Source organism: Amborella trichopoda, chromosome 2, assembly GCF_054954075.1.
Source record: "Amborella trichopoda isolate Santa Cruz 75 chromosome 2, AtrichopodaSantaCruz75HAP2 v2.0, whole genome shotgun sequence".
NCBI classification, from domain to species: domain Eukaryota; kingdom Viridiplantae; phylum Streptophyta; class Magnoliopsida; order Amborellales; family Amborellaceae; genus Amborella; species Amborella trichopoda.
The window spans coordinates 57,282,867-57,308,976 of NC_142337.1; the positions used below are offsets into that span (position 1 = coordinate 57,282,867).

Below are 26,110 nucleotides of genomic sequence, written 5' to 3' on the forward strand. Positions count from 1 at the left end.
TGAGAATAATTGTCTTAGTCATTCTTAAGTAGGTTGTAATTTTTGAAATTGAAAAAGTCTACCGAGTAAATATGCTGACTGTGGAAGTAGAAGTAAAGTATACAACCTGATGCGTGCTCGTCGTTGGCAAAAGGGTTGGTGGCCCGACCGTACAAAACTAGGCCAAGACATGCCTCTGGCCCGCCCTTATTTTTTCATCTTTTTTTTTTTTTTTGCTTTGTTTACCTTTAATTTTGGCCAGGCTGAGCCGGTCTGATAGGGTGAGAGCCGGGCGGAGCTGGGCCTCAAGTGAATAAGGTGGTCTTGGGAGCCACCGGCCCGACTCTCGCTCGGTCCGTTGCCAGCCCTATGGTAGAGAGGGAGGGAGAGAGAGGCGATTTGTTTAATGTAACACCGACCATGGCGAGAGGTGACTAACTTGGGGAGCAGGGTTTAGGGTTTCTGGCGAGTTTCGAGCAGATTTGAACACCCGGTGACCTAATATCCATGGCTGCTATCAAAAGGAAGAGAAATGCGGCCACCACCACTCCCTCCGAGAAAGAGAAGAAGAATAAGAATAATATAGCAAAGCCCTCTGCAAAACAGCGCCTTAAGACGGGCGGCGGTGATGGCACGAAGCTTAGAGACTCCAAAACCACACAATCACAAGGCTATGATGCCAAAACAAACCAAGCTCCACCAAAGAAGTCTGCATCTCGTCTCTCCAAAGTTAGCTTCTCTTTCTCTGTGTCGCCTTCTCTCCCTCCTTACTTTTGTGTTGAGAGAATGGCTTTCCTTGTTTGGTTAATTTTGATATTTGTGGTGTAGGAAATGGCGGAGGCAAGGAAGAAGAAGAGGAAGAGACACTACAGCCTTCAACAAGTAGGTTGTTGGGATTTTTATTTCCCCCCTCTTTTTTCATTTGTTGGAATTTGGTGTGTAATAAAATGGAGGGTTTATTTATTTTTCATTTACTCAATTGGATGCTTGTGTGTATAGGAAGAGAAGCGTTTTTAGTGTTTCTTGGTAACCCTTTTAGTATTCCTTATAAAGGTGTTGCTTCATGTTGATTGAATTGTTACTTGCTTGTAGAACAGCGGGGTTATCTAGAAATGCTAGCTACCCATCAGATAATGATTGCTTCGGGAAATTTCAAAAAAAGAAAAATACAAATTTTTAGAGAAACATTTGACTTCATCAATCTGAATTCAATGATTCTATTATCAATATCACTGAGATGATTGTATGGATGAAAGTTTTGGGGCAAGAATGAACAAGAGAAAGTAATTATTAGTTACTTATTCACAGGAGTAACTGCATGTAGAAGGTTCTTCTATGTGGGTATCCAAGAGGTCTCTTTATTGTACAATTCAATTCAATATTTTTCAGAAAATTAGCATGTAGCGTGCAACTGGTCTTGATTAATGATTTTCTACATACTGCATTGATATCTTACATTCTTCAAATTGTGGGAATGGATAGGGAGGTGTTGTGCATGAAATTTTGGCAAAACTTTGCATGGGCACCTCTTTTAATTTGTAGGCATTAAGGGCCTGTACCATTTAAGTTAAAACTCACTCAAAAAAAAGAAAAAAAAAAAAAGGGTCCTGCACCGTTTAGTTGACCTATGCCTTTTTGAAACGTCGAACAGCCTTGGAAATAAACCTGTTTGTATCTGTTAAGAGATTTTCAACAAGGATTCATCCGATGATGACATTAATAAGCTTTGGAACTCGCTACTGGAACTCAATGCATGAATGAAATGACTATGGACACTTCACTTTAGTTAAATGTGAGGTGCTCCACTAGAGTGTTCATTTGAGTGATCTTGTACAATCCATCGTTCAATATTGACAGAGTAATGGTTGCTTCTTATATGTATTTCTTTTTAAAACAAATATTATGGTTTATGTCCTTGTGTAGAAGCAATTCATGGCTAAAAATAGAGAGTAGCATATTCTATGTTCATAACTTCATTCAGTATATTACTTGGAGCCGAGGCTTCTTATGTCACCTTCTCCAAATGTGCTATTGCATATTCAGATTTTGATTTAGGTGGCTGCCAATAGGAATGGCTGTTATGATGGTATTTGGATATGCCTTGCCGCATCTCATGTGTCTTGGTATTAGAATCAGGAAGATAATTGTCTCTCTTCAAACACACATGCACAAGGGGAGTGGGGGTTCTAATAGATATTTATAAATTATATTTTTAGTTTCAATTCTGTTGGCATAAATGAGGGCGGAGGTCATAGATACATTTGTAGGATTAGGGTATTGACTTAAAAGAAGCTTTAAAAAGGATGAATATAAAAAAGACTTTAGGATCAGATGGTATTCCGATAGAGGTTTGAAAGTGCATGGGGGAGTTATTTACTGGCTGGCCAAACTATTAAACAAGGTGTTGGAAACGAAGAAAATGCCATACGAAGGGAGGAAAAGTGCTATAGTACCTATTTACAAGAACAAAAGAGACATGGAAAATAGTGCGAACGTTTGTGGGATCAAACTTATGAGCCACCTGTGAAGCTGTGGGATAGAGTTATTGAGCAACGACTAAAGCATGAAACGAGTGTATCAAAAAACCAATTCGGTTTTATGTTAGGGAGGTCAACAAGTGAGGCTATTTTCCTACTTAGGCAACTGATTGAGAAGTTTAGGGCAAAGGGAAAAAACCTCCACATGGTCTTTATTGATCTCGAGAAAGCTTATGATAGAGTACGTAGAGATTTTATTTGGTGGGCATTGAAAAGGAAAGGAGTGTCTAGACACTACATCAACTTGGTTAGAGATATGTATGAGGGAGCCAAACTAGTGTACAAACAACTAGTGGATAGACGAGTGACTTTTCAGTGACAATAGGTCTATATCTGGGGTCAGCATTGAGCCCATATCTCTTTGTCTTAGTCATGGACAACTTAAATAGGCACCTACAAGATGAGGTATCGTGGTGCATGTTGTTCGTGGATGACATAGTTTTGCTTGATGAGATCTGAAACGTTGTCAATACGAAGTTAGAATTGTGGATGGATGCATTAGAATCTAAAAACAAGCCGGACAAAGACACAGTATATGGAATGCAAGTTTAGTAATAATAGGAGTAGAGATGAGGAAGTAGTTAAGATTGATGACTGAGAAATGCCAAAAAGAGCGCACTTTCGATATCTTGGGTCGATAATCCAGGAAAATGGAGAGATTGAAGAAGATGTTGCACATAAAACTAGAGTTAGGTGGGCGAAGTGGAGATGTGCAATTGGAGTTTTATGTAATTGCTGCGTACTAATGAAACTGAAGGGCAACTTCTATAGAACAAATGTAAGATCGGTTTTACTTTATGGGGCGAAATGTTGGGCGGTAAAAAGACAACATACCCATAGAATGAGTGTAGCTGAGATGAGGATGTTGAGATGGACGAGTGACAAGATAAGAATGGATAAAGTTCAAAATGAATACATTTGGGAGAATTTAGGTGTGGCACCAATAGGCACTAAAATGAGAGAAAGTAGATTTAGGTGGTTGGCTATGTGTGGCGTAGGCCTAGTACAACATCTGTTAGGAGGCGCGAGTTAGTTTAAGTTGAAGGCTCAAAAAGGGCAAGGGGTAGGACCAAAAGGATATGATTGGAAGTAGTGAAAAAAAGATGCGGACTTATGGTCACTGAGGGTATGGCCCTTAATAGAGCAGAATGACGGTCTATGATTTGTGTAGCCGATCCCAATTACTTGGAAAAAGGCTTTGATGATGCTGATGATATTCTTAATTTCAATTGAAATTTGTGGAATATACCTATGGCCCCAAGTTATGTGTGGTAATCAGCTAATCGTCAAAATGGATTAATGGATGTGTCATCGATCAAAAGAAATGGGCTCGATTGATGGACGAGTCCTCTACTTGCATTGAGGTTCTATGAATGGTTGCTAGGGCCGGATCGTAGGTCAAGAATGTGAGGACACTGGTTTGGTTGGATTGGAACGTTTCATTGGTCAGACTAGTTAAAAAATGAAAAATAAAAAAAGAAAATTCGTAAAAATGAAAATGAAGAAAATATGAAAAAACACAAATCAGAAAAAGGGAAAATTTAGAAAATTATTAGGAACACATGTAATTATAAATTGCCATATTTCCATATTTTATGATTTACTCCAATGACTCATCAAGCAATAATCACGTTTGTCTTTATGAAGGAATACAAAAAAGAAAAAAGGAAAAAGAAGAAGTAAAAAGCCAATTCACAACTCAACAAGTTCAGAACTCCACATTCTATAGGCCACACTTTGTCGTCATCATCGTCCAAGCCTAAACCCAATTATTTAGGGTTAGTTGCACTAATCCTTTTCCGCCATTCCGTTCTCTCAAGGGCCATACTCTCAGTCAAATCGTAAGTCACTATATCTCTTCTCATTTGTTCAATCCATGTAGCAAGAGGTTTCATGGTTCAAGAAGGCATTGAGGAGTTTTGCTAGGAGAAGATTGATACCTTGTGACATTCCCAAGAGGGAGGCAACCAATAGTGGATAATGATGAAGGTGCGAACACAAGGGTAAGTTCTTCTGAGCCGGTGAGAATGATGATGAGCATAGCACGTCGACTAGTTAGAATGATGTGTATGTTATTTGGAAGTAGCGGATTCCTCCTAATTCTCGCACATATTTGGAGGATGTAAACCCTAGGAGGGCTTCCAAGTTGAGATTCAACGCATAAGTCGATTGGATGTACGTAGAAAGCCAACCAGAAAGGTAGTGGACACGAAAGGTTGTGTTGTATTGACCCGACGCAGCTTCTTGTGTTACAATGACCCTAATTTTGTGAGATATCTTAGTAGAGACTTAGGCCAGAATGGGCTTTGGCAGTAGGTAGAGGTCTTGGGTGAAAGCTTGCTACTCACACCCTTTTTTCTCCATTCTCATCAATGGATCACCAAAAGGTTATTTCCCTTCTATTAGGGGACATAGACAAAGTGATCCCCTTTCCCCCTTTCTCTTCACCATCTCCGCTAAAGTTTTTAGTCAGTCTATTTCTCGGATGTTTGCTATGGGTAGGTCGAATGGTTTCTCTTGTGGTAACCACAGCCCTATTGTCACCCATCTCCAATATGTGGACGATACCCCTTGTTTTTTTCAATGCTTCTCCCGTAGAAATAAGAAACCTTTTCCTGTTCCTTAAATGCTTTGAATTTGCCACGGATTTCAAAGTCAACCTCTATAAATCTAAGATGATGGGGGTTGCGGTTGACTTTCCTACTCTCAAAGAGTATGTAGATAATTGGGGTTGTGAGGCAGAACATCTCTTATCCAATTGCCTCGGACTACCCTTTTGCAATGGTAAACCTAAGAGGAGCTCGTGGTCGAATTTTATTGACCAGGTGGATCGAAAACTCGTGGGTTGGAAGGGTCGTTTTCTTTCCCTAACTGGAAGGTTAACTCTCATTAAAGCCACTTTGGCTAACAACCCTATTTACCATATGTCTATTTTCATATGCCCATGGCGGTGAGCTCTCGACTGGAACAGTTATTTTGTAGATTCTTTTGGTCCGGAGAATTCGTGAATAACAAATTTCACCTCCTCTCTTGGGAAACTCTTTGTTGACCAAAGAGGCTTGGGGGAACTTGGAATCAAAGTATTGAGAAAACATAATGTGGCGCTTCTGGGCAAGTGGTGGCGGTGCTTGACAACCCAAAGTGATCAGTTATGGATTGATATCCTCAGGCACAAATATTGTATCCCCTCCTCCCCATGGTTACCCAACTGTAGGACTAATAATAGCTCTTCGGGGATATGGAGATCCATTTGCTCGTCCTTACAACTGTTCCAAAGGTGCATTAGGTTTCGCCCAAAAGCTGGCAAGCCGATCCTTTTTTGGAAAGACCTTTGGTTTGGTCAAACACCTCTCTGGGTGAGATACCTAGACCTCTACTCGCTTGCTCGTTCTCAAGAGGCGACGGATGAGATGATTGAGGCTGCGTCTTCATGCTCGTGGAACCTAGCTTTTAGACGAGCACTTATTGGGTCCGAAATTTCTCATTTCTCGGAACTTGCGGCTGCTCTTCAAGGTTGATTTATTGCCTCTCATGGCATGGACCGTATTGTTTGTACCCCAAGTGCATCAGGTGCTTTCACTGTTTCCTCCTTTTACCTTAAGCTTATTCAACCCACCCACTTTTCCTCACTTCCCTTGTAGCACAAGCCTGGTCCTCTTTCGCCCCTCCCAAAATTTAGGTCTTCTCGTGGTTAGCCCTCTCTCAGAGGGTCCTCACGGTCGACCAGCTACAAAGAAGAGGTATCCCCTTACTTAATCGTTGCACCCTTTGTTTGCAGATGAGGAAACTGATGCCCATCTCTTCTTACACTGCCCTTTCGCCTTTAGGATTTGGGGAGAACTCCTCAGTCTTTTTAAAGTTCAATGGGTTCTTTCTGTCATTGTACCCCTTATCTAAAATTCCATCCAATCATTCCCTTGGCCTAAAGCGGGAACTTTGTTGTGGAAATCCTCGGTGGCGGCTTCTGTTTGGGCGATTTGAATTGAGGGCAACAATAGGATCTTCCAAGGCGAGTGCTTCTCGTGGTACAAGATCTTCACCAAGCTCAAATCCTCGGTTGTGTTTTGTGCAACCAATCTAAAAGGTTCAAAGGGTTCCTCCATCTGCCTTTGATCAGGACTGAGCTGTGACCCTACTCCATATTCGAAAGCACCTACCTCGGGCGTCTAACTAGAGACCGCTTGATCCGGGGCAGTTCAAGCTTAACTTCGACGAGTGTTCATTGGGAAATCTCGGGTTTGCAGGAGTAGACACTATTCTTAGGGACCACCTGAGATTGCCTCTACCTGCAAGCACATCGGCCATACCGACTCTTCGGAAGCGGAGGCCACGACTGTCTTAGAGGGACTCAAGCTTGTCCATCCCCTCTTGTTTTGCTTATTATAGAGGGGGATTCTAAGAATGTGATTGTCTGGGCTTTAAATTCATCACCCCCAGACTTCGGTGCACATTTTTGATGAGAGTAATCACCTTTGTAGAGATATGCACGTCTTATGGAGGCATACTTAGAGGGAGTGAAACCAGCAAGCGGATGCTCTAGCTAAGGAGGCGGCTTCCCAGCACGGCTCTTAGCATCTTTCTTTTGGACGGGTGTCTTTTTGTCGGTTGCTTTGATTTTACATCTATGTAACTCTTAAAAAGATGGTTTTTTGATTCTCTTTGTTTTTTCGCCCTTTTCAAAAAGGAGTTTTCTTGTATATGGGACTTCTGCCTTGTGGATAGCCTTTATTTCTCGGATGGTTGTACTTTATTCTCCCATATATTAAAGGTTAACTTTTTCAAAAATGGCCGGTTTTGTTCACTACACACCCCAACACTATCCTCTACCCTAGTAGGCTTCCATGTTGGGATTTAGTGCATATTTCTCGTGCACATATGCTCCAAATTTTATTTTCTGAAGTTTGATTTCATTTATTTGTCTCACCCGACCACGATGGTTCTGAAAACTCTATTTTGGTCTGATCAATGGTCGTGCCCCTCAAGGGCATTTATGTTGGAAGCCTTCAGCTTGCCCCCACTGCTTACAGCGTGGGTGGACACCTAAGGTACCACATGGGTAGCCACACTAACCTCTAGGGAAGCCATGTTGTTTATAGCATGGGTTCAATGCTGAACACAATGTAGGTGACCACGCTGGTGACAGCGTGGGTAGCCACACTGAGCACAGTGTGGGTGACCATACTGGTGACAGCGTGGGTAGCCCACGCTGGTTACACCATGGGTAGCTAAGCTGTGCATCCAACCCGATCTCAGTACAATGGTGGTAGCCACGCTGTGTACAATGTGGGTAGCTATGCTGAGCCGATATTGGGCATCAAGCCCATGGCCAGCTTGCTTGTAATCTCTGGGCGCTGCCGAACAACCCCTAAATGCGCACAAATTTCCTCAAAATCCAAGCCTAATCAATCTCACAAGCTTCTTGTTATCTCCATCATTCGATCATTGCCCTATTGTTCGCATCTTAATCACTCTGTTGTTTGCATCCCTAACGCGAGCAACTTATGGTCTCCTAATATGGGAGAACAAAGCTCTTCCTTGCTTTGACACGGCATCCAACAAGTCACAGAGGGGGCGGCATGCTGCGGGATTCCCGAGTGGCAAGAGGCATGTATTGGCCTCTCTACTTTACTGACGTCTACCTAGACCAACTTCCATTATGCATAAACTGACGCCTAAGCATACACTCATGCAAGTGGGGTAGCACCCACAAATCACAACCCTACACCAAAGAACACACAAATGCAAACCCGTTGGTCATTGCAGGATTACATTATAAAAACCCTTACTTTTCTAAAATATAAAAACTCTTCAATATGTACGAATTATTGAATTAAGCAATTGAACAAGCAAATCAGTTATTTATATAATCATATCAATATCAATGTAAATAAAACTGAAAAATACAAAAACTGCACAAATTCTTCGTAATTCCATTGAAGTGTTAAAGAACCAAAAATAAAATGAAAAAGCAAATGAAAACAAAGAAAACTGGAAAAACCTAATTCTAATGCATATGAATTGCCAAATAAGCAAAAACCTACATCATCATCATCATCATCAGAGCTTTTTTCTAACAAGCAAAAACCTACATATTAAAGTAAAAACAACCATTAAATTTTCTATATGAAACAACCTAATGCGTTAATTTGAAAAAGAAGATCATTTATTGTAAACACCCTAAAAGTCTGATTTATTTTTGTTTCTATTTTTCTAAACATGAGACAAAAAATACAAAAAATAGTTTTATAAACTTACTTGGGGCTTTAAACTAGGCGGATTGATGGCCCAAATTCTCTTGAACATTGCAGCTAAATATTCCCCTTTCCCACCCCCCCGACACCAGTTTTTTTTTTTTGGGGGTGGGTCTGAGGAAGGTAGCTATCCCTCTAAAAATTCACCTCCAAACCTCCCAATTTGTAAAAAGAGCACCCCTTTTCTATTTTGAAAGTACAAAAAAACTAACAAAAAATGACCCAAAAGTTGAAAAAAGAGGTAAATTTTCGTCAAACTTGAGCTATATGGGAACCTTGAGTTTAACCTATATGTGAACTGGCCACTCCACTGGTTTTGCTCTGGTATGATGGCCATTCTGTTCTCAGGAGCTTGGACTAACCGATTGGCCCCTGGTCCGGCAGTTCCCGGTCCTGATCAGCCAGTTCGATCTAGTCTTTGCATCATTTGTCCCATGACATTGAGGTTTTCTTTATGATCTTGGTGCTCATGTAATTTCTTCCTCGATTTTCATTGTGATGACACTGTTATGGTTTAAATGCCTTCTTGCCAATCTGTTTTGCTGTGTTAGATCATGTGAAATTGCATTGGTAGAATTTGAAGTTGTGACTTAAGTGCTTCAATTAAATTTTGCATGATCCGAGAAAGCAACATTGGGATGGACTCATGTGTACTGGAGAACCTTGTCGGTGGTGTTATCTGTTCGTTATAAATATCCATTAACCAGTAGTCGATCACTTATTTGAGTACTGGGATATTATTTGAGTACTGGGATATAATTCGAGTACTGGGATATGACTCCATTATATGATTACTGGGATATGACAAAAAATGTTCATTTGCTTATTATGAAATCGCACTCATACCTCTGTGTTTTCCTTCATTATTATGGGATTCAAGTTGAGTAGCGTATGGGTCTTTGGTACAGGACATTCAGGAACATTTTTCCTTTCTTCCTTTGTATGATCTATTTGTATTTTCTCAATGATAGATGTTTAGTCATTAGATATGTCCAAATGGTATCTTCTACATGCATACAAGGGATTTGTTCCCTCTTTCGCCATATATCAAAATTGCTTGTATCACCATAGATGCAGGTCTCCTTTCCATTTCTTCAAATAATTGGCCTTTGTTATTTTTTGAGCTTTAACTGATTGGTTTATTCTTATACACTCAGGAACTGGCTTTACTATGGGAAAAGATGCGACGCCATGACATTTCCAAGGAAGAAAGATCCAAGTATGTACTCTTCTCGTATTTCTTATTTTGATTTTTGTTTAGTGGGTTTCTGTTTATAAATTGATGATTTTCTTTAGGTTGATAAGTGATGCTCTACAAAAGATGAAGGGCAAGATACCCGAAATCGCTGGCTCTCATGTTTCTTCACGTGTTCTACAGGTACCTTTATTTCACAATGACTCACTGTTTTGGGCTTGTTAATTTCCCTGACTTTTTAAGTGAAGTTGGACTGTAGACACCCATATTAAAAGTTCAAACTGCTATTGTCACTAGAGCTTGATGTGTTTTCCAAGAGGCAAACTTTAGTGTAATCTAGTGGACAATGGAATAATAACAGTCTTATTGGCTAGGCTATAGAACAATCATAGAGCATTCAGTCATGAGAGAGTGGTAACCACCATTGGCCTCATATCTTGTTCTGGTTGTTCCTGCTCTCGCTCTCTGTCGGTATCCATTATTTTAACAGGATGGTGATTACACAAATGGATGTCATAGCCCACTGTATTAAAAGTATACTTTTCCTTTTCATAAAACTGTTTGCCATTTTCCTATCTAACTTGTTCTTCTATCTTGAAACTCTATAGACATGTGTTAAATATTGCCAACCATCAGAGAGAAATAGTGTTTATGAGGAACTTCGGCCACATTTTATTGGACTTGCGCGCAACACATATGCTGTTCATCTTTTGAAGAAAATGTTAGACAATGGTATGTTCTTAGAATAGGTTCACAAGTGGCTTATATGTTACATTATTACTTTGTGTGGGGCTTCACTTCACTTGTTGTCAACAAAGAACTGTGTGGGTTTTCTTTTATCCTTCCGTAACATTTGTGCAAATTTTGCTACAGCCGACAAAAAACAGTTGCAGGCATTCATTTCTTCACTTCAGGGGCATGTAGCTCCTCTTCTCCGTCATTTGGTTGGCTCAGCTGGTATTATTCAAACACTTAGCTGTATGTTGTTGTTCTATGAGATAATACTGATTTTCTGAAAAGGATTCAAGTTCCCTAGATATGGCATATTTTATTGTTCGTTTTTTCCTCTCTTTTGGTATTTCAGTGGTAGGAATCGAATTCAATGTGTATTGTTACTTTTTTGGGTGTAGCTTTGTATCAGAGCACCTGGCAAACATTACATGGAAACCTGTTCCTGAAAACGAGCTTAAAATCTAGTGGTGGGCATCTAGACCTCATTTTACCCTAAACACCCTTGAACGGTTGAGTAGATGATGGTCCTCGTTCAAGGGAAACCTGCCAACCGCGAAAGCACATGTTTTCCACTGTAGTGAAAATTATGCAGATATATACACATATGTGCTGTCCAAATGCACATATATGCATATATGAACATTAACTTTGCAATGTTTTGCATTTATGCATATTGTAACTAAGCTTTTTTATACAATCGTATCCCATGTTAAGAATAAACATGTCAAATCATAGAAAATTTAGTGAAAAAACTTTAAAAAGTCCATAGTTTTTTTTGGGTTTAGTGAAAAAACTTAAAAAATCTCAGATTATTTTTTCGGAGATCTCAAAATCACTAGATTTGGGGCTTAGATTCCAATATATTTGAAGGTCCTTTATGAAGAGATTGTGGGTAAACAGTAACCCAAAGTGCCCCCAGGGCAGGCGCAGGCCCTGGGCGGCTCTCCCTTGGAGCCAGTACTACCTGGGCGGGCTGCCTAGGCTTGGGCGTGCGCCCGACGCCTAAGCGACGGCCAGGTATTGGTGCTCAAGGTGTCCTGGGCATCCATCTTGGGGTTTGCCTGGTGCTTGGCATATCGTTTTTGAAACAATGATGGATAGTAACCTGGGTAGCACGGAAAGTGGGTTGAATTACGATGAGACCCTGGAAATTGGTACGCGATGGAGCAGGAAATTGGAGAGATGATAGAAAAGTCCTAAAAAAGCTTAATATTAAAATTTCAATCCAAACCCAACTTCATGGTAGCATACTATTCAAATGCTACTTGAGTACCATTCACTGTGGCCCAAAATACAGCAAAAATAACTTGCAAACCCCTTTTTGTTTTGGCCATTTCTCCTATTTCCTATGGTGAAATTGGCTGAATTTTGGATATGTTGTTCCTTGTTGGGAGAGCTTTCCATATGTATACTTGGGGGTTCATGTCCCAGATCACAGGTAGTTCAAGGAGAAAAGATGAAGAGTTTAGACAAGTTCAAATGTTGCAGCCGGGGTGACCTCCGCCCACTCTACAGTGGATTTCTTCCAATCCAGGAGGAATCTTGAGATGAAATTTTGTGAGGAAGGCATTGACTCACTCCCTTTTTCATCCATAAGATTTGCCATGGTCTCTATAAAGATGCATGGTTATTTTGAAGTCCATGTGTTGCGAAAATTTTGGTGTTACTTAAATTTTGATCCACACGTGCAAAAAACACTCACAATTCCCTCAATATTTGGACTTTTTGAGTGAAATTTGATGCAAAATGCTCTCAGGTCAATCATCTATGAATCTATGGAGCCAAAATTGCCATGTAATGTTGGAAAAAAAGGCTGAATAAGTAGGGGACTGGGTAAGTCTATAGATCTCCCTAGGTTCCAAGTGTAATTCATGATATTCTCTCCATAAACACCAGAACAAAGTTGCCCTTTTTGGAAAATGATGGGACAAAAAGTATAATCCACCCATGGATTATCTAAGGCCCAAACCTTGGCAATTTCTTGGGTTAGAGGTTTCGGAAGTTTAGAGAGAAAGTGCTATGTAGGGAGAGACTTGTAGAGAGAGAAAAACCCTAACTTAGTGCTCAAGTCTTCCTAACCCCAGAGAGAGATTTTCCTCACCCATCGATCCTAAACCTAGTTTAGCAAGTTTAAACCCCAATTAATCCCAAAATACTTGTAGAGAGAGAAACCCCATTCCCAAGGCCATCGTTGGTGAAGAGGCAAGGTCACACTCCCCCCAAGATTCATATACTTTTGGATATACTGGGGAGACTTATATCCTCACCCTTAAGGCTGATATTCTGTGTCCCTTAGCCTTCTCACCCTCACCCTAATTTGCAGCCCGTAACGTGTCAGGTCTTCTAGCTAGTCAAAGGACTTGCTCAACTGAGCCTGGGAGATTTTGAACTGTCATCGTAAGTGTAGAAACACTTTTAATTGAAAATGTCTTTGCATTTTTGCTTGTGTGAATTGCCTTTATCCATTTTTTTGGCCACATGTATGCACATTGCTTTAATCAACACCTCAACCCATCTAGCTGAAGCCCCATTCTTGAAATAAGAATGACTATTGATATGAAGTTTCTTGTGGTTCCTTGAATTTCAAAGCATGAGGGTTGTTTGTATTTTTTCATAGTTGTCTTAACCAGTGTTTAAAAGACTAGCTCGGGATTGGTCATTGGCCGATCCCGATCCGGCCCAATTCCAACGGTCATGCATGCAGGAATTTTTTTTTAGTACACTAATCGGTCGACTAATTGGACTAATCGAAGGTTTGTTCTAAAAATCGGCCGATAAGTGCATTGTCATAGTGCAGGGTCTGCAAAGCTATCCTTATAACATTTTTTATATATTTCTTTTTTTTCCCCCCTATTCTTCTATGGATACGGTTTCCACGCGGCCAGCATGCATATTGTAGAAATGTGGGTTTGGCAATAAATATATTTTTTAAATATATATAATATTTTTAGAGAATATATAATATTTAACATGGAGATCATGAATATGCAAAAAAATAATAATTTGAAAGTTAGAAATAATAATTATATTAAGAAAATATTTGGACCGTTAGTTACACTTGTTTTTAGATGGACTACTTATTTGTATCCGCCTTTAAGATGGACGCTCTATACTTTGGACTGCATATTGTAGAAATGCGGTCCAGCCCATATGAAAGAATTTTCCTCCTTCTATTTCTCTACTCAAAACTTTATATATTATTACAAATTTTTTATTTGCTTAGTGCAAGGGTTGCCGCCTTGGGCTAGTAGACTTAGACGCACCAGAGTTGGTCAGGCCCGACAGGGTGCCAAGCCCATTTGTTCCTCAACTCGGCGGATATAAAATTTATTCGTTGTTCATCTGATTGGATCTTCAATATAAAACCTACATCACCAACCCCTGAGGGGCACATAAACATACACAGACGCACAAATATGAGAGAGAGAGATGAAAATTTATCAAAATAGTCAACAATTTTATATTTTACCTACATTTTTAATTGAATTCTAAAATACCCAAAAAACAAACATGGTCTTGAGTTGAAATATTATATCTTATAATATTATATCATATTATATTATATATTATATATTGATTACATATTATATATAATATATAATATTAATATCAATATATATTTATTATATATTGATCACTGAAAAAGCATTGCTTCAGATGCCTAATCATTTTCTCTGAAACCCAATTATTCTTATACTATTTATTTATTTTTCTTTTTTTATGTGACAATATAAAAAAAATACATGTAAAATTTAAACCTTTTTCTTTTACAATTTTTTGGGGATTTTTTGAGTTTTTTGGGATTTTTTACAAAAATTGCATTTTTCAAAAAAAACTTGGGCACTAATCGGCCGATCTAGTCGGAATCGGTCGGACTAATCGGATTGGGCCAGTATGGACTAGTTGGCCCAATCCTTTTTTTGGAACACTGGTCTTAACAATCAATCTCTGTGTAAGCAGATTCTGCTTTTGAATGTTGGTTAGAAGTTAAGGCAGGTTGAATGAGATATCATTTATTGAAAATGAGCAAGCTTATTACTGCTGTGCTGCTGTTGATGTCTTTGCAACTTTGGATGGTAGCTTGTGGGCATTGGTAGCATGGTTGAGAATAGGGAGTTAACTGAGACTTTATACCTAACATTGGGACTGCTTTTTCTAGAGCTGCAATACAATGGGAATGCAATTTTGGAACATAAAACTACATTGGTTCAGAAGATGCCTTGTGCTATGTCTTGTGGAATTTAGAGCACATTATATTTACAAATGTACTTAGATTTCGAGTGACATGGTAGTCAAGGATTGTGAATTTCCCATTGCCCCAGAACATCGGAAAAGATACACAGACCTTAATGAAAATGTATAAATGAAATGGTTAGCAGTAACCAAACAAAGAAATAAGAAATGTTTTATGGAAGTTATGATGAAAATTGCAAATAAAGGTGAACTTCTTTTGAGGTACATCAATTTATTTTTATATGAAAAAAACATGACAATTAATGTATACAAATGAGGATCGCAAAGGTGCCTCCTTTGAGATACAAGAAGGTATTTTCATATGTAGTTTCATTGAAGAATGCATAAAATCCATGTATAGAATGGTGATTGAAATGCTACCTTAGTTTTAAGCAAGGTTTAAAAAAATGGATCGGTGACCCGGATTGTCCTCACCCATACCCTTGTTGGATCAGTGGATCGTTGTGTCGGATTGTAGAATCGGCCGAATCAGCAAGTTTTGGGCCATTGTTTTTTCAAAAAATCACTATAAATGTCTAAAATAAGTGTTCTTTTAGTTTCTAAAAGAAATTAGGAGTGATGCATTATGTACTTTCATTACTTTGTAAACATAGGTTAATATTGAGACATTATTTTCATGTCTGGACGTTGGTATAATTATTAATTTCAATATAGTATTATAATAGTGCATCAAAATAATTTAAAAATATTAGAAAACACTTTCATATTATAAGATTAAAGAAAATAATTTCCCATATGAAGTCGAATTAGTATCACATCAAAGTATCAAACATTTATTAATTCGCTTTACTCATCCAAAATAATCACAACCTAACTAACTATAATATTATATATTGATATTGGAATTGTTGGTTTATAACTTTATATTTTATAATTATTTTATTATACAAATAAGAACAAATCTAAAATGTCTTATAATATCTTTTAATTTAAAAAATCTTATTTACAACTATAAAAAAAAGTAATACATTGCATAATTTATAGTACCAATGAATTAATAAATAAAATACAAGATTTGGTTATCAATGTGTAATTATTAATTATAATATAATAATAAACATGATTAAAAAATTATTAGAAAATGCTTCCATATCATATGATTAAAAACAAAAATAAAACCCCTTATAAATTTTAATGTGACTAGATTCACATGATTTATTGACTAGTGTTTTAACAATTAGTGACCCAATTTGGGATCGGCCGATTCGGATCGGGTATCAGCGATACCGTTTTGGATTCGCTAATAAAACGGGATCCGAACAATTTGCTACGATAAATCTGATTGATGACATCAAGACCCAGCGATTCGCTGTAGTGTGATGTCATGGCCCGCGAGTCGCTGCAGAAAACAGGAGTTGAACAATTTTGTTATAAAAAATGATTGTGGCTGGGCCCCACTTACTACACTAACCACATCATGTCGACCTCATCCATCAGGAGGCTCCACCTAACGTCACCCTCACCTCAGGATCTTTGTTTTATTAGTTCTGTTAAGGTCACCATTTTATAGTGCCATGCTCTCCCCAAATCCTTGGATGTGGGATTACTTTTAGCCTTCTGCATTTCCTTCCAAGGGCAAGTTCGTCATTGCTTCATTGGATGTCCAGCGGTGATATTGTGCTCCTTGTATTATAGGGGCCTTTAATAAGCCATTTTGAGTTTTTTTTTTTGGGGTGAATAAGTCATTTTGAGTTGGGAAAGGATGAACGCAAAGCCCTACTTCATATTAAAACTTTCAATATATCATTTAAGGCAAATTCGCCTATGCTTTATTGCTTCAATCTCGCTCTTACTTATATTCGTCTAAATGAAATAATCTACAAGATAAATTTTTTTTAGATTACTGATATTTATTTCCCTTTTTATAATCTACAAAAAATAAAAGTACTTAATAGTTAAGTTTCAATTACATAAAAAATTCTATTTAATTAATTTAAAAAAATTAGTATAATTATATTGAAATTATTTTATAGGGGATTTTATTTTGTTTTTAATCATGATATGGAAGCATTTTCTAATAATTTTTTAATCATGTTTATTATTATATTATAATTAATAATTATACATTGATAACCAAATCTTGTATTTTATTTATTAATTTATTTATATTATAAATTATGTAATGTATTATTTTTTTTATAGTTGTAAATAAGGTTTTTTAAATTAGATGATATTATAAGACATTTTAGATTTGTTTTTATTTGTATAGTAAAATGATTATAAAATATAAAGTCATAAACAAATAATTTCAATTTCAGTATATAATATTATAGTTAGGTTGTGATAATTTTGGATGAGTAAACGAATTAATAAATGTTTGATACTTTGATGTGATACTAATTTTACTTCATATGAGAATTTTTTTTAATCTTACAATATGGAAGTGTTTTCTAATATTTTTAAATTATTTTGATGTAATATTATAATACTATAATACATTTAATTATTATAAAAACATCCAAATATGAACACGTCTCAGTATTCGCTTATTTTTACGAAGTAATGAAAGTACATAATTTACTACTCCTAATTTTTTTAGAAACTAAAAGAACACTATTTTTAGAGATTTATAGTGATTTTTTGAAAAAGTTTTGGGACAAAAATTGCTGATTCGGGCAATTCTTCGTTTCGATCCACCGATCTGACACGGGTATGGATGAGACCGATTCGGGTCACCGATCCATTTTTTAAACATTGATACTGACATAAGTTTAACAAGCCATTTAGATAAATAAACAATAATAATCTCAACATAATTATACTAATTTTTGTAATTTAATTAAATAGATTTTCTTTATGTGATTATATGTAATTAAAACTTAACTATATGTACTTTTATTTTTTGTATATTATAAAAAAGAAAATAAATATTATTAATCTATAAAATAAAAATAAATTTTATTTTGTAGATTATTTCATGTAGACAAATATCAGAAAGAGAGAGATAGAAGTAATCAAGCATAGAGAAACTTGCCCCTTTTTTTAAATACTTGGCACAACCTTAAATGATGTATTGAAATGTTATCAATAACGAACTTGCCCTTGGAAATGTAGAAGGCTAAAAGTAATCCCACATCCAAGGATTTGGGGAGAGCATGCCACCCTAAAAAGGTGACCTCAACATCATGAATAAAGCGATGATGCTTATGAGGTGAGCATGATGTTAGGGTACAACTTATTGATGGACGAGGTAAGCGTGATGTAAGTGCAGTTGGTGGGGCCCAATGCAGCAGTTTTTATAAGAAACATGTTTAAAAATCTCCTGTTCACTGTAGCAACTTGTAGGCTATTCCGGTTCACTGTAGCAACTCGCCATCCTTTAATGTTATATTATGCAGAATCGCTGTTTCATGATGTCATCACACCGATTCTACTGTGTATAATCGCCGAATCCCCTTTTTTCACAAGACCTGAACGGTTCCACCAATATCTGATCCGGATTGGGCGAATCTGGATCGGATCGGAGTTTTTTGAAACCTTGGTTTTAAGAACAACATTTATTTCTTCTCTTGAAGACTGGACCTAGGGGCCTTTGATTGTAGAATTTGATAATTCCTACTCAAGTTGAGGTCGCAAAAGGTGAACCATTGCTCTCAAATTTCAGGCCAATGCAGAGGATTTTTGTGAATTCTATGTCAAGAAGTCCATTTCATATTGTAAGAAGAGCTTTATTTTTGTTTCTAGCCACTGTGCCTTAAATTCCTATAATAGCGAGTTGTATTCATTCTGTTTTGCTGTGTGCTTTCCTAGTAATGACTTCTTTATTGTCAAATTGAGTGCGTTGATTGCTTGCATATAGGATATAGGGGAAAATAAATGTCAAGTCATTCTATTTCCTATTGACAATTTAGTGCTCAATGCAGGCATAGTTGGGACAATGTGGATCAATCTGGAATTTGGGTTGAACACTTCTAACCTTTCTTACAATCCATGCAGTTGTTGAACATGCATTCAATTTGGCAAATGGGGCTCAGAAGCAAAGTCTCTTGTTAGAAATATATTCTTCAGAGTTCCAGTTATTCAAGAGCATGATATCAACAAAAGAGGGGAGGTGTGTATGTTGATTTAAGTAAAATTTCCAACACTCAATACTTCCTCTTCCTTTAAATAAAAATACGGAATAATATTCCATTTAAAAACTTTGAAAAATAAAACAGGAGAACCATGAAATGCAAATCCCTAGAAACCGAGGAAAACCACTGACTTCCTTTAATTAACAACCAAATAGATGGACTGATAGGTCCAGTGTCTTTGCGTGGCTTGAACCAAACATCTCATGTTAGAAGCCCATGGAGCTCAGCTCGAACCAAACATCTCATGTTAGATAAGATCTTGCATTTGCAATTTGCACCCTAGTGGTTTTCTTTGCTTCCTGAATACCATTGATAAATCATGGAGCTCAGCTCCTTTTGATTTCCTAGACTTTCTTCCTTGAGCTTCTTTCTCGCCACCCTTTGCTTATTGTTTTTCTACGGCAGTTCTTTCTTGTGGTGCAGGTATGGTCTATATCACCAATAAACATTTGCAGCTCAATTCTCTGTATTCCTAGTTTTCTTGTATGATATTTTCTATATTTCCTCTGTTTGTTCAATTTTTCGAACGCCAGATCCTTCATATGATTCAGGTAGGGAGGTGGGGGATGGTGCCCTCTTTTTTTTAGGAATTTAGCTGTACTGCATACATGATTACTAGATACCTTTGATTGTACGTACTTTTATTTGACAACTGGAAAAAAGGTTCTACATCTATTTTGTCAGTTCCTTTGTAACTGTATTTTAGTCGAAACTTTTGTTTTCATCTGTTTCTGTCTACATCAGGTTACAAGATTTAATATCTAAGCTTTCTCTCAAAAAGTCTTCAGTACTAGAGCGTATGTCTTCTGTTCTTCAACCGGTTTTAAAGAAAGGTCTGGTGGACCACTCTATCCTTCACAAAGTGCTACTGGAGTACCTCAGCATTGCTAACAAGGTGGTGGTTTAGATCCTCTGATATTCTTGTTTTGTTTTGTTTTCTGTATGTGTCTCTGTGTGCGTGTGAGGTTGTGATATTATACACCACGATATTCTACTTTTACTTGGATTGTGTGTGTGTGTGTGCGTGTGCGCGCTATGGTAATGAGGTTGCGATATTCTACACCATCCATTTTACGTGTGCGTGCGTTTGTGAGGTTGCAATATTCTACACCATCCATTTTACTTGGACTGTATGTATGTGTGTGCGTACGCGCTATGGAAATGAGGTTGCGATATTCTTCACCATCCATTTTACTTGGACTGTGTAGGTTTGAATCGTTTTTTAAGACCGTTTCAATGGATGTCACGTCTTTTAAGATAGTGTTCAATCTACACTGTCTAAATAGAATGGATGGTGTAGGTGACTGCAACCTTATTTCTACAAATAAGGTTGTAACCTTATATAAATTTTTCCATATATATATATATATAAAATAGAGGTAAGTGATTTTATGCACATATAATATAGATAAGTGATTTCATGCAACGGTTGTATAGTAATATAATGAAACAATCTTCAAAAACCGTGGCTATTGTTTGACCCCAATTTTTAAATATACACTCTTATGAACAACTAAAAAAAGAGTAAAATTTGAAAACTCAACCCAAAAAGTGTTTTTTTAGCCCAATTAACATTGGCTGTCTATTTTGGGAAGATGCTTAGATCTAGGCCTTAGAACGATTTATTCCCTTTCCAAATTTTTTAGATGGGTTTACTATCATTACATGAACAATGTTAAAAAAGAAAAAAGATGATTTTGAGTTTGTAAAGGCCTAGATCTTGAAGTTCACCAAATGAATGGTTTAGATTCATTATTGGATGGGACTCATTTTGACCATTTCTAGGTTGCAAATTGAATTTTATTTTTTTTGGGGTTGATTATTGGGATAAAGAGAGGGTGTATGCAAGTTTTGGGGTCATACAAATGCCACAAACTTGGTTTTCTAGAAATGTGGTTTCATCATATTATAATGACATGGTGACATTGAATCACTCCCCATATATATATATATATATATATATATATATATATATATGTGTGTGTGTGTGTGTGTGCGTGTGCACGTGTGCATGTGTGTGTGCATGCACGCATGTGTGTGTGGGTATATATATAGCCTGTGTATGCGTGGGTGTGTGTGTGTGTGTGTATATATATATATATATATATAGGGCAATGATTGCATGCAACTGTTGTATAGTAATATGATGCAACAACCTTAAAAAACCATCTTATGGCCATTTGTTTGAACCAAATTTTGAAATATACACTCTTTTCAGTCTAATGAACAATCACAAAAAAAGAAAAAAATTGAAAACACATCCTAGAAAGTATTTTTTAGCCTAATTAACATAGGCCATTCATTTTAGTGAGATGTTTATATCTAGGCCTTGGAAGGATTTTTTTCATTTCCAATTTTTTTGGATGGCAAAATGAACAATGTTAAAAAAAAAAAAATGATTTTGAGTTTATAAAGGTTAAGATCTTGAAATTTACAAAATGAATGGTCTAGATTCATTTTTGGAGGGGACTCATTTTGATCATATCTAGGGTTCAAATTGAACTTTTTCTTTTTGGGGGATTGATTATTGAGATGAAAGAGTGTGTGCAAAATTTGAGGTCATACAAATACCACAAACATTGTTTTTTAAAAGTGTCGTTGCATTATACTATGATACAACCGTTGCATTGGATCATTGTTCATATATATATATGAAAAAGTATACAATGAGACCATTTACTTTTGATACAAGGTGGCCACAATTAATTTTGATCATTGAATGTGAAATTGGGTTGCTGCATTTATTTTATTGACAAAGCTCAAAGTTCAAATTTTTTTTTCTTGAACTTTGTGACATACCAATGCTATCAAATGTCACATCGAAGGGTTATAAGTAATTGTGACCTTCTTGTACTAAAGGTAAATGGTCTCATACTATCCCTATATATATATATTTGCATAAGGTTGCATAAGGTGCACCTCCAAATTCTATTATAAATGTAATTTTGGTGAAAATTTTTTTAGAATTGCTTGAGAATCTATTTTTGATCTCTAATTATAAAATTTTAGACTCAAAAAATAGTTCAAATCAAGTAGATCTATAAACACATGAAAATCTTGAGAATGGACGCTCCAGATAACATGTTACATGATACACTATTTTTGAGACTTGATTTTTTTCTTTTTATATGCATACATCTCGATATTGAAATTATCAATAAGAGGGTTTTCCAACATCAAAACAACCTTTTATGATGGGTTTTTAGGTGCCCCTTAATTCTATATTTTAAGGTTGCAACCTTATATAAACATTTTCCATATATATATATATATATACATTATTTATATATCTATTTATTTATAAATTTGTGGATAAATGACTCTTGCCAGCCACCTGGATTTGGTTGCCTAATTTGGTTTGAGTTTATTTGAAGTCATCTGCCACAGATGTGATCTTACAGCTATCTGGACCTCTTCTTGTTCGTATGATTCATACAAGAGATGGATCAAAAGTTGGTTCTCTATGTGTCAAACATGGGAGTGCGAAGGTATGACATAATTCATGCTGAGTTTTTCTATTATATATTCATTCAGTAAATCATGAGACTTCTTGAGCTTCGTGATTAGCTGTTTACTTGCTTGAATCTATTTCTGCCTTATCCTACTTAACAGCCACTAAAATATATCTCGTAGAATACTGCATCTGCAGGGAAACTCTATTACAATACTGTGCACTATCAAAACATCTCTGTCCATTGAGTAAATCACCATCCATTGAAGTGATGCGGCAGCAGAATACACTAATTACAAGGCACAACTTCAGATTTAGAGTTTTTATTGCCCTTGGAATTAGTATGTTGTGCTTGTTCTATTTTCTCTTGACAACTCTTTGTTCGTATTAACCATCGTCATATATATAGGATAATTATGGATTAAGTTCTGTTGCTTTTGGTTTACAAACATCAGTCTTTGTGTTTGATCACAACCTTTTCCACAGAGTTGGCACTCTTTGATGCCTGAAGTTTTTCTGATTTGTTTTTTAATGTAGGAAAGGAAGAAAATTGTGAAAGTTATGAAAGGTCATGTACAAAAAGTTGCTCATGATCAGTATGGAAGTATGGTAAGAATCTCAAGGTTCTTAAGTGACATGTTTGAAATACTAACTTGTATCCTAGTAGGTATGGAGTAAATTTGGTTCTTAGAATTAATGGCAGTGGACTTTATGTTATGCAGGTGCTTGCCTGTATTCTCTCTTTAGTTGATGATACCAAGATTCTTACAAAGGTTAGTCTCAAATGCATGCCTTGATATCTAGTATTTTTCTTTACTATCTCTAACTACTCCCAGTTTCTTTGCCATTATGGAACATCAGGTTGTCATTCGGGAGCTTCAAACTAACCTGAAGGACCTAATCTTGGACAAGGTATTTTCTCTCTCTTAATTTCTTTTTATTGTTCTTTACGAATTATGGATTGCTGAGTCTAAAGTGGCTACATGTTAAGATTTCATAGTTGCTCATTCTATTGTAATCACATTTATTTGTGAAAGTTGGCTTTTATTATCACATTACTGAGTCCTTTCTCTTTGTGGGTTCTCTGTAAGAATGGAAGGCGGCCTATATTGCAATTACTTCATCCAAAATCACAACGATATTGTGGTGTGGATGGTCTTGCTGTTCTAAATGAGTCGATTCCTTCTCTTTCTAATGTTGGATGTGAGCAATCAGATGGTGTTTCAAATGGTTCAAGCATTGGTAATGAAGCTCTGAATGCTCCAAAAGTGACAGATGAAGAGACCCATGATTCTGGAACCTCTGGGACCATCCAGCATGCGGTGGAGAAGGGTACAAAAGCTCCATCCAAAAGGAGATTCGAGCTATTGGTAGATAGTGGGCTTGCTCAGGTTTGCCTTCATCTCATTGCTGTGATGCTCAAGTCAAATTTCTAACAACATTATGTTGAGAGCTAAACTGTTGAACTAGTGATATATGCTTACTGATAAATCTCATTTATGTGAATGATATTTTCTCCATTTTTGTTTTTCTCAATAAAGCTTTTTAGAAAATATTGCAGAAATTTGAAAAACTTATAAAAGGAGAAAAGCGAAAAGCATACTTTCCCCTGTTCTCTTATGAGCCTATATTTTCTTGTTTTTCTTTATAAACTAACATTCGAGAAACTTGGAACTTTTGTCCTCCTTGTAAACTTGAACCTACATTCTAGCATCACTTTAGTTTTCCAGAAAGTTGTTCGAGAAATGGATAATGGGGGAATCCTCCTAGATTAAGAAAATTCTTTTGAATTATACCTGATAGCTCCCTGAGATTTTGAAAAGGAGATATTTGTAACAGTGATATTTTTTTTTAATGGGCTATCGAGTACTGTTGTATTGTATCAAGAATGCGTCAAAATTTTGTGATATTTTTGCAATCGTTTCCCATAATTCGGAGGTACTTGTAAATGCTTGATGAGTCATGGTGCCCATTATGGTTGCTGTCACTTGCAGAGCCTGGTGGATACATGCATTGCTAGCTGTGGAGAGCTATTACGATCCAACTTTGGGAAAGATGTTTTATATGAGGTAATGTCCTCATAAATTGGTCTCCTCTAGATTTTGTTATTGAATTCTCCTTAAATCAAATGTTTCATGTGCAGGTTGCGACAGGTGCGGCTGGAGGTGTCCTTTGGGAACCATTAGCTGATAGTCTGACTGCTCTCCATGAAGCTATAGCTAATCTTGGAGCATTGCCTAAATTTGGAAGTCCAGAAGAGGAACACATATTTGAGAATTTCCATTCGAGTAGGACAATTAGGAAACTCGTAATGGACTGCCCTTCTTTTGCTCAAGTCCTATGGAAGTTGGCACTTGTAGGGAAGTGCAATATGTGGGCTCAAGGCCACAGGTCAGGCTGGTTGTGTTTACTTTGCCTCTCTTGATTGAATTTATGGTCTTTGCCTTTTCTGGGTTGGGATTTTACAAATCGAGTTACTTTTTCTGTAGAAAAATTTGGGCTGTTTGTTTAGAGCAGGGGAGTGAGGTCACCTGAGGTTAAACCATATGATTGCATTTATATATTTTTACTAAAAAAAATATAGGCTGTCTTTTGGTGTTTTTAATACCATGCTGGGGGCAAATCATTTTAAAATGTGATCTATCTCACTACTGTTTTATGTTTTGAAGTTTTGGCTTTCTTGAGCACTAGCATGATATATAGAAATGTTTCAGGTACTGTTTTGATATTTTCCTGATAGTTTTGACATCTTCCATAGATGGTGGGACTGATTTATTTTGTTTCTCGTCTTTGTTTCTACTAATTAGTGGAAAGGTGATTTACGCGTTCTTGGAGTGCTCTGATCCTGAAATTAGAGATATGGTGAAACCGGAGTTAGAGCCACTTATAGATGCAGGTATGCTGAAAATTCCAGACAAGCAATTAGAGCAATAAAATTTGAGTTTTGTTACCGGCAAGTGTTTGTGTGAATCCTAGTTTCACTGATACTTATATTGTTGCTACATTTGGTGACGCTTAGCCTGTAATTCATTGGGGTCTTCTGTTTTGAATTTAAACTGATCTCAACCCAGTTTTGAATGAATTCGGTCATGTAGTTTTTGGGTTTCATATGATGAGTGAGTTTGAAATTCGCATTCGGAAATATTTGAAGTTTTCAACACATTTTCAATCTCCAGATGATTTTCTAAGTTCCTACCCACCAAAAATAATCATCATCACAAAGTGAAAATGTATAACGCATCAGTATCATGCGATAAGGCCTCATGGTATTGGAAAGATACCATAACGTGGAGGTTACTGAAGGATATTTTCACTTGCCAAAGATGTACCCTTTTCTGTGGGCTAACCTTAGTTTGGAAGTGAGGAATTTTAGTTAGCTAGAAACAATCGTGTCAGCAATAACTCCACATTGGCAAGACCGTTTATCTTTGGTACATGATTACAGTTAACCCCAGTTGATAGATGTGAAATTGGCAGTTGGAATGCTCAACTTCACACGAAGTCAAAAAACTTTTTGGTTGAAGTTATGGCGCACTGTAACATCCCAATTTCAATTTTGTCCCAATTTCAATTGTAATGGCTAGAGGTGATTGCAACCTTTTTAATACCGGAAGTAAGAGATGTTTAATTTGTATAAG

The 26,110-nt window shown here is 36.8% G+C and overlaps 1 protein-coding gene across 3 annotated transcripts; it reads left to right on the plus strand.

The window, feature by feature from the left end:
• Positions 1 to 425: 425 nt before the first annotated feature.
• PUM24 (pumilio 24) lies at positions 426 to 25,580 on the plus strand. Of its 3 annotated transcripts, XM_006841448.4 has the most exons (16): positions 426 to 708; positions 808 to 861; positions 9,925 to 9,986; positions 10,064 to 10,145; positions 10,571 to 10,694; positions 10,836 to 10,919; positions 18,885 to 18,999; positions 19,766 to 19,916; positions 22,396 to 22,509; positions 23,010 to 23,081; positions 23,195 to 23,245; positions 23,334 to 23,384; positions 23,564 to 23,863; positions 24,467 to 24,541; positions 24,616 to 24,863; positions 25,280 to 25,580. In XM_006841448.4, exons 1-16 carry the CDS (start codon positions 487 to 489, stop codon positions 25,404 to 25,406), a joined length of 1,932 nt encoding a protein of 643 aa, XP_006841511.1. In that variant the 5' UTR covers positions 426 to 486; the 3' UTR covers positions 25,407 to 25,580. The 3 variants fall into 3 exon arrangements, with proteins under 3 accessions (XP_006841511.1, XP_088714926.1, XP_088714927.1); XM_088858800.1 differs by lacking the exons at positions 23,010 to 23,081; positions 23,195 to 23,245; positions 23,334 to 23,384; ... (2 more) ...; positions 24,616 to 24,863; positions 25,280 to 25,580 and adding an exon at positions 22,671 to 22,862; XM_088858801.1 differs by lacking the exons at positions 426 to 708; positions 808 to 861; positions 9,925 to 9,986; ... (2 more) ...; positions 10,836 to 10,919; positions 18,885 to 18,999 and having other exon boundaries at positions 19,787 to 19,916; positions 22,409 to 22,509.
• The last annotated feature ends 530 nt before the right edge of the window (positions 25,581 to 26,110 follow it).

What these genes read in the sequence shown, in the direction of transcription:
- PUM24 (XM_006841448.4), top strand. Translation starts at nt 487, where the DNA reads ATGGCTGCTATCAAAAGGAAGAGAAATGCGGCCACCACCACTCCCTCC. An exon ending in TCATTTGGTTGGCTCAGCTG is followed by an intron (nt 10,920 to 18,884) that starts GTATTATTCAAA and finishes CAATCCATGCAG; the next exon opens with TTGTTGAACATGCATTCAAT. An exon ending in ATGTGGGCTCAAGGCCACAG is followed by an intron (nt 24,864 to 25,279) that starts GTCAGGCTGGTT and finishes TCTACTAATTAG; the next exon opens with TGGAAAGGTGATTTACGCGT.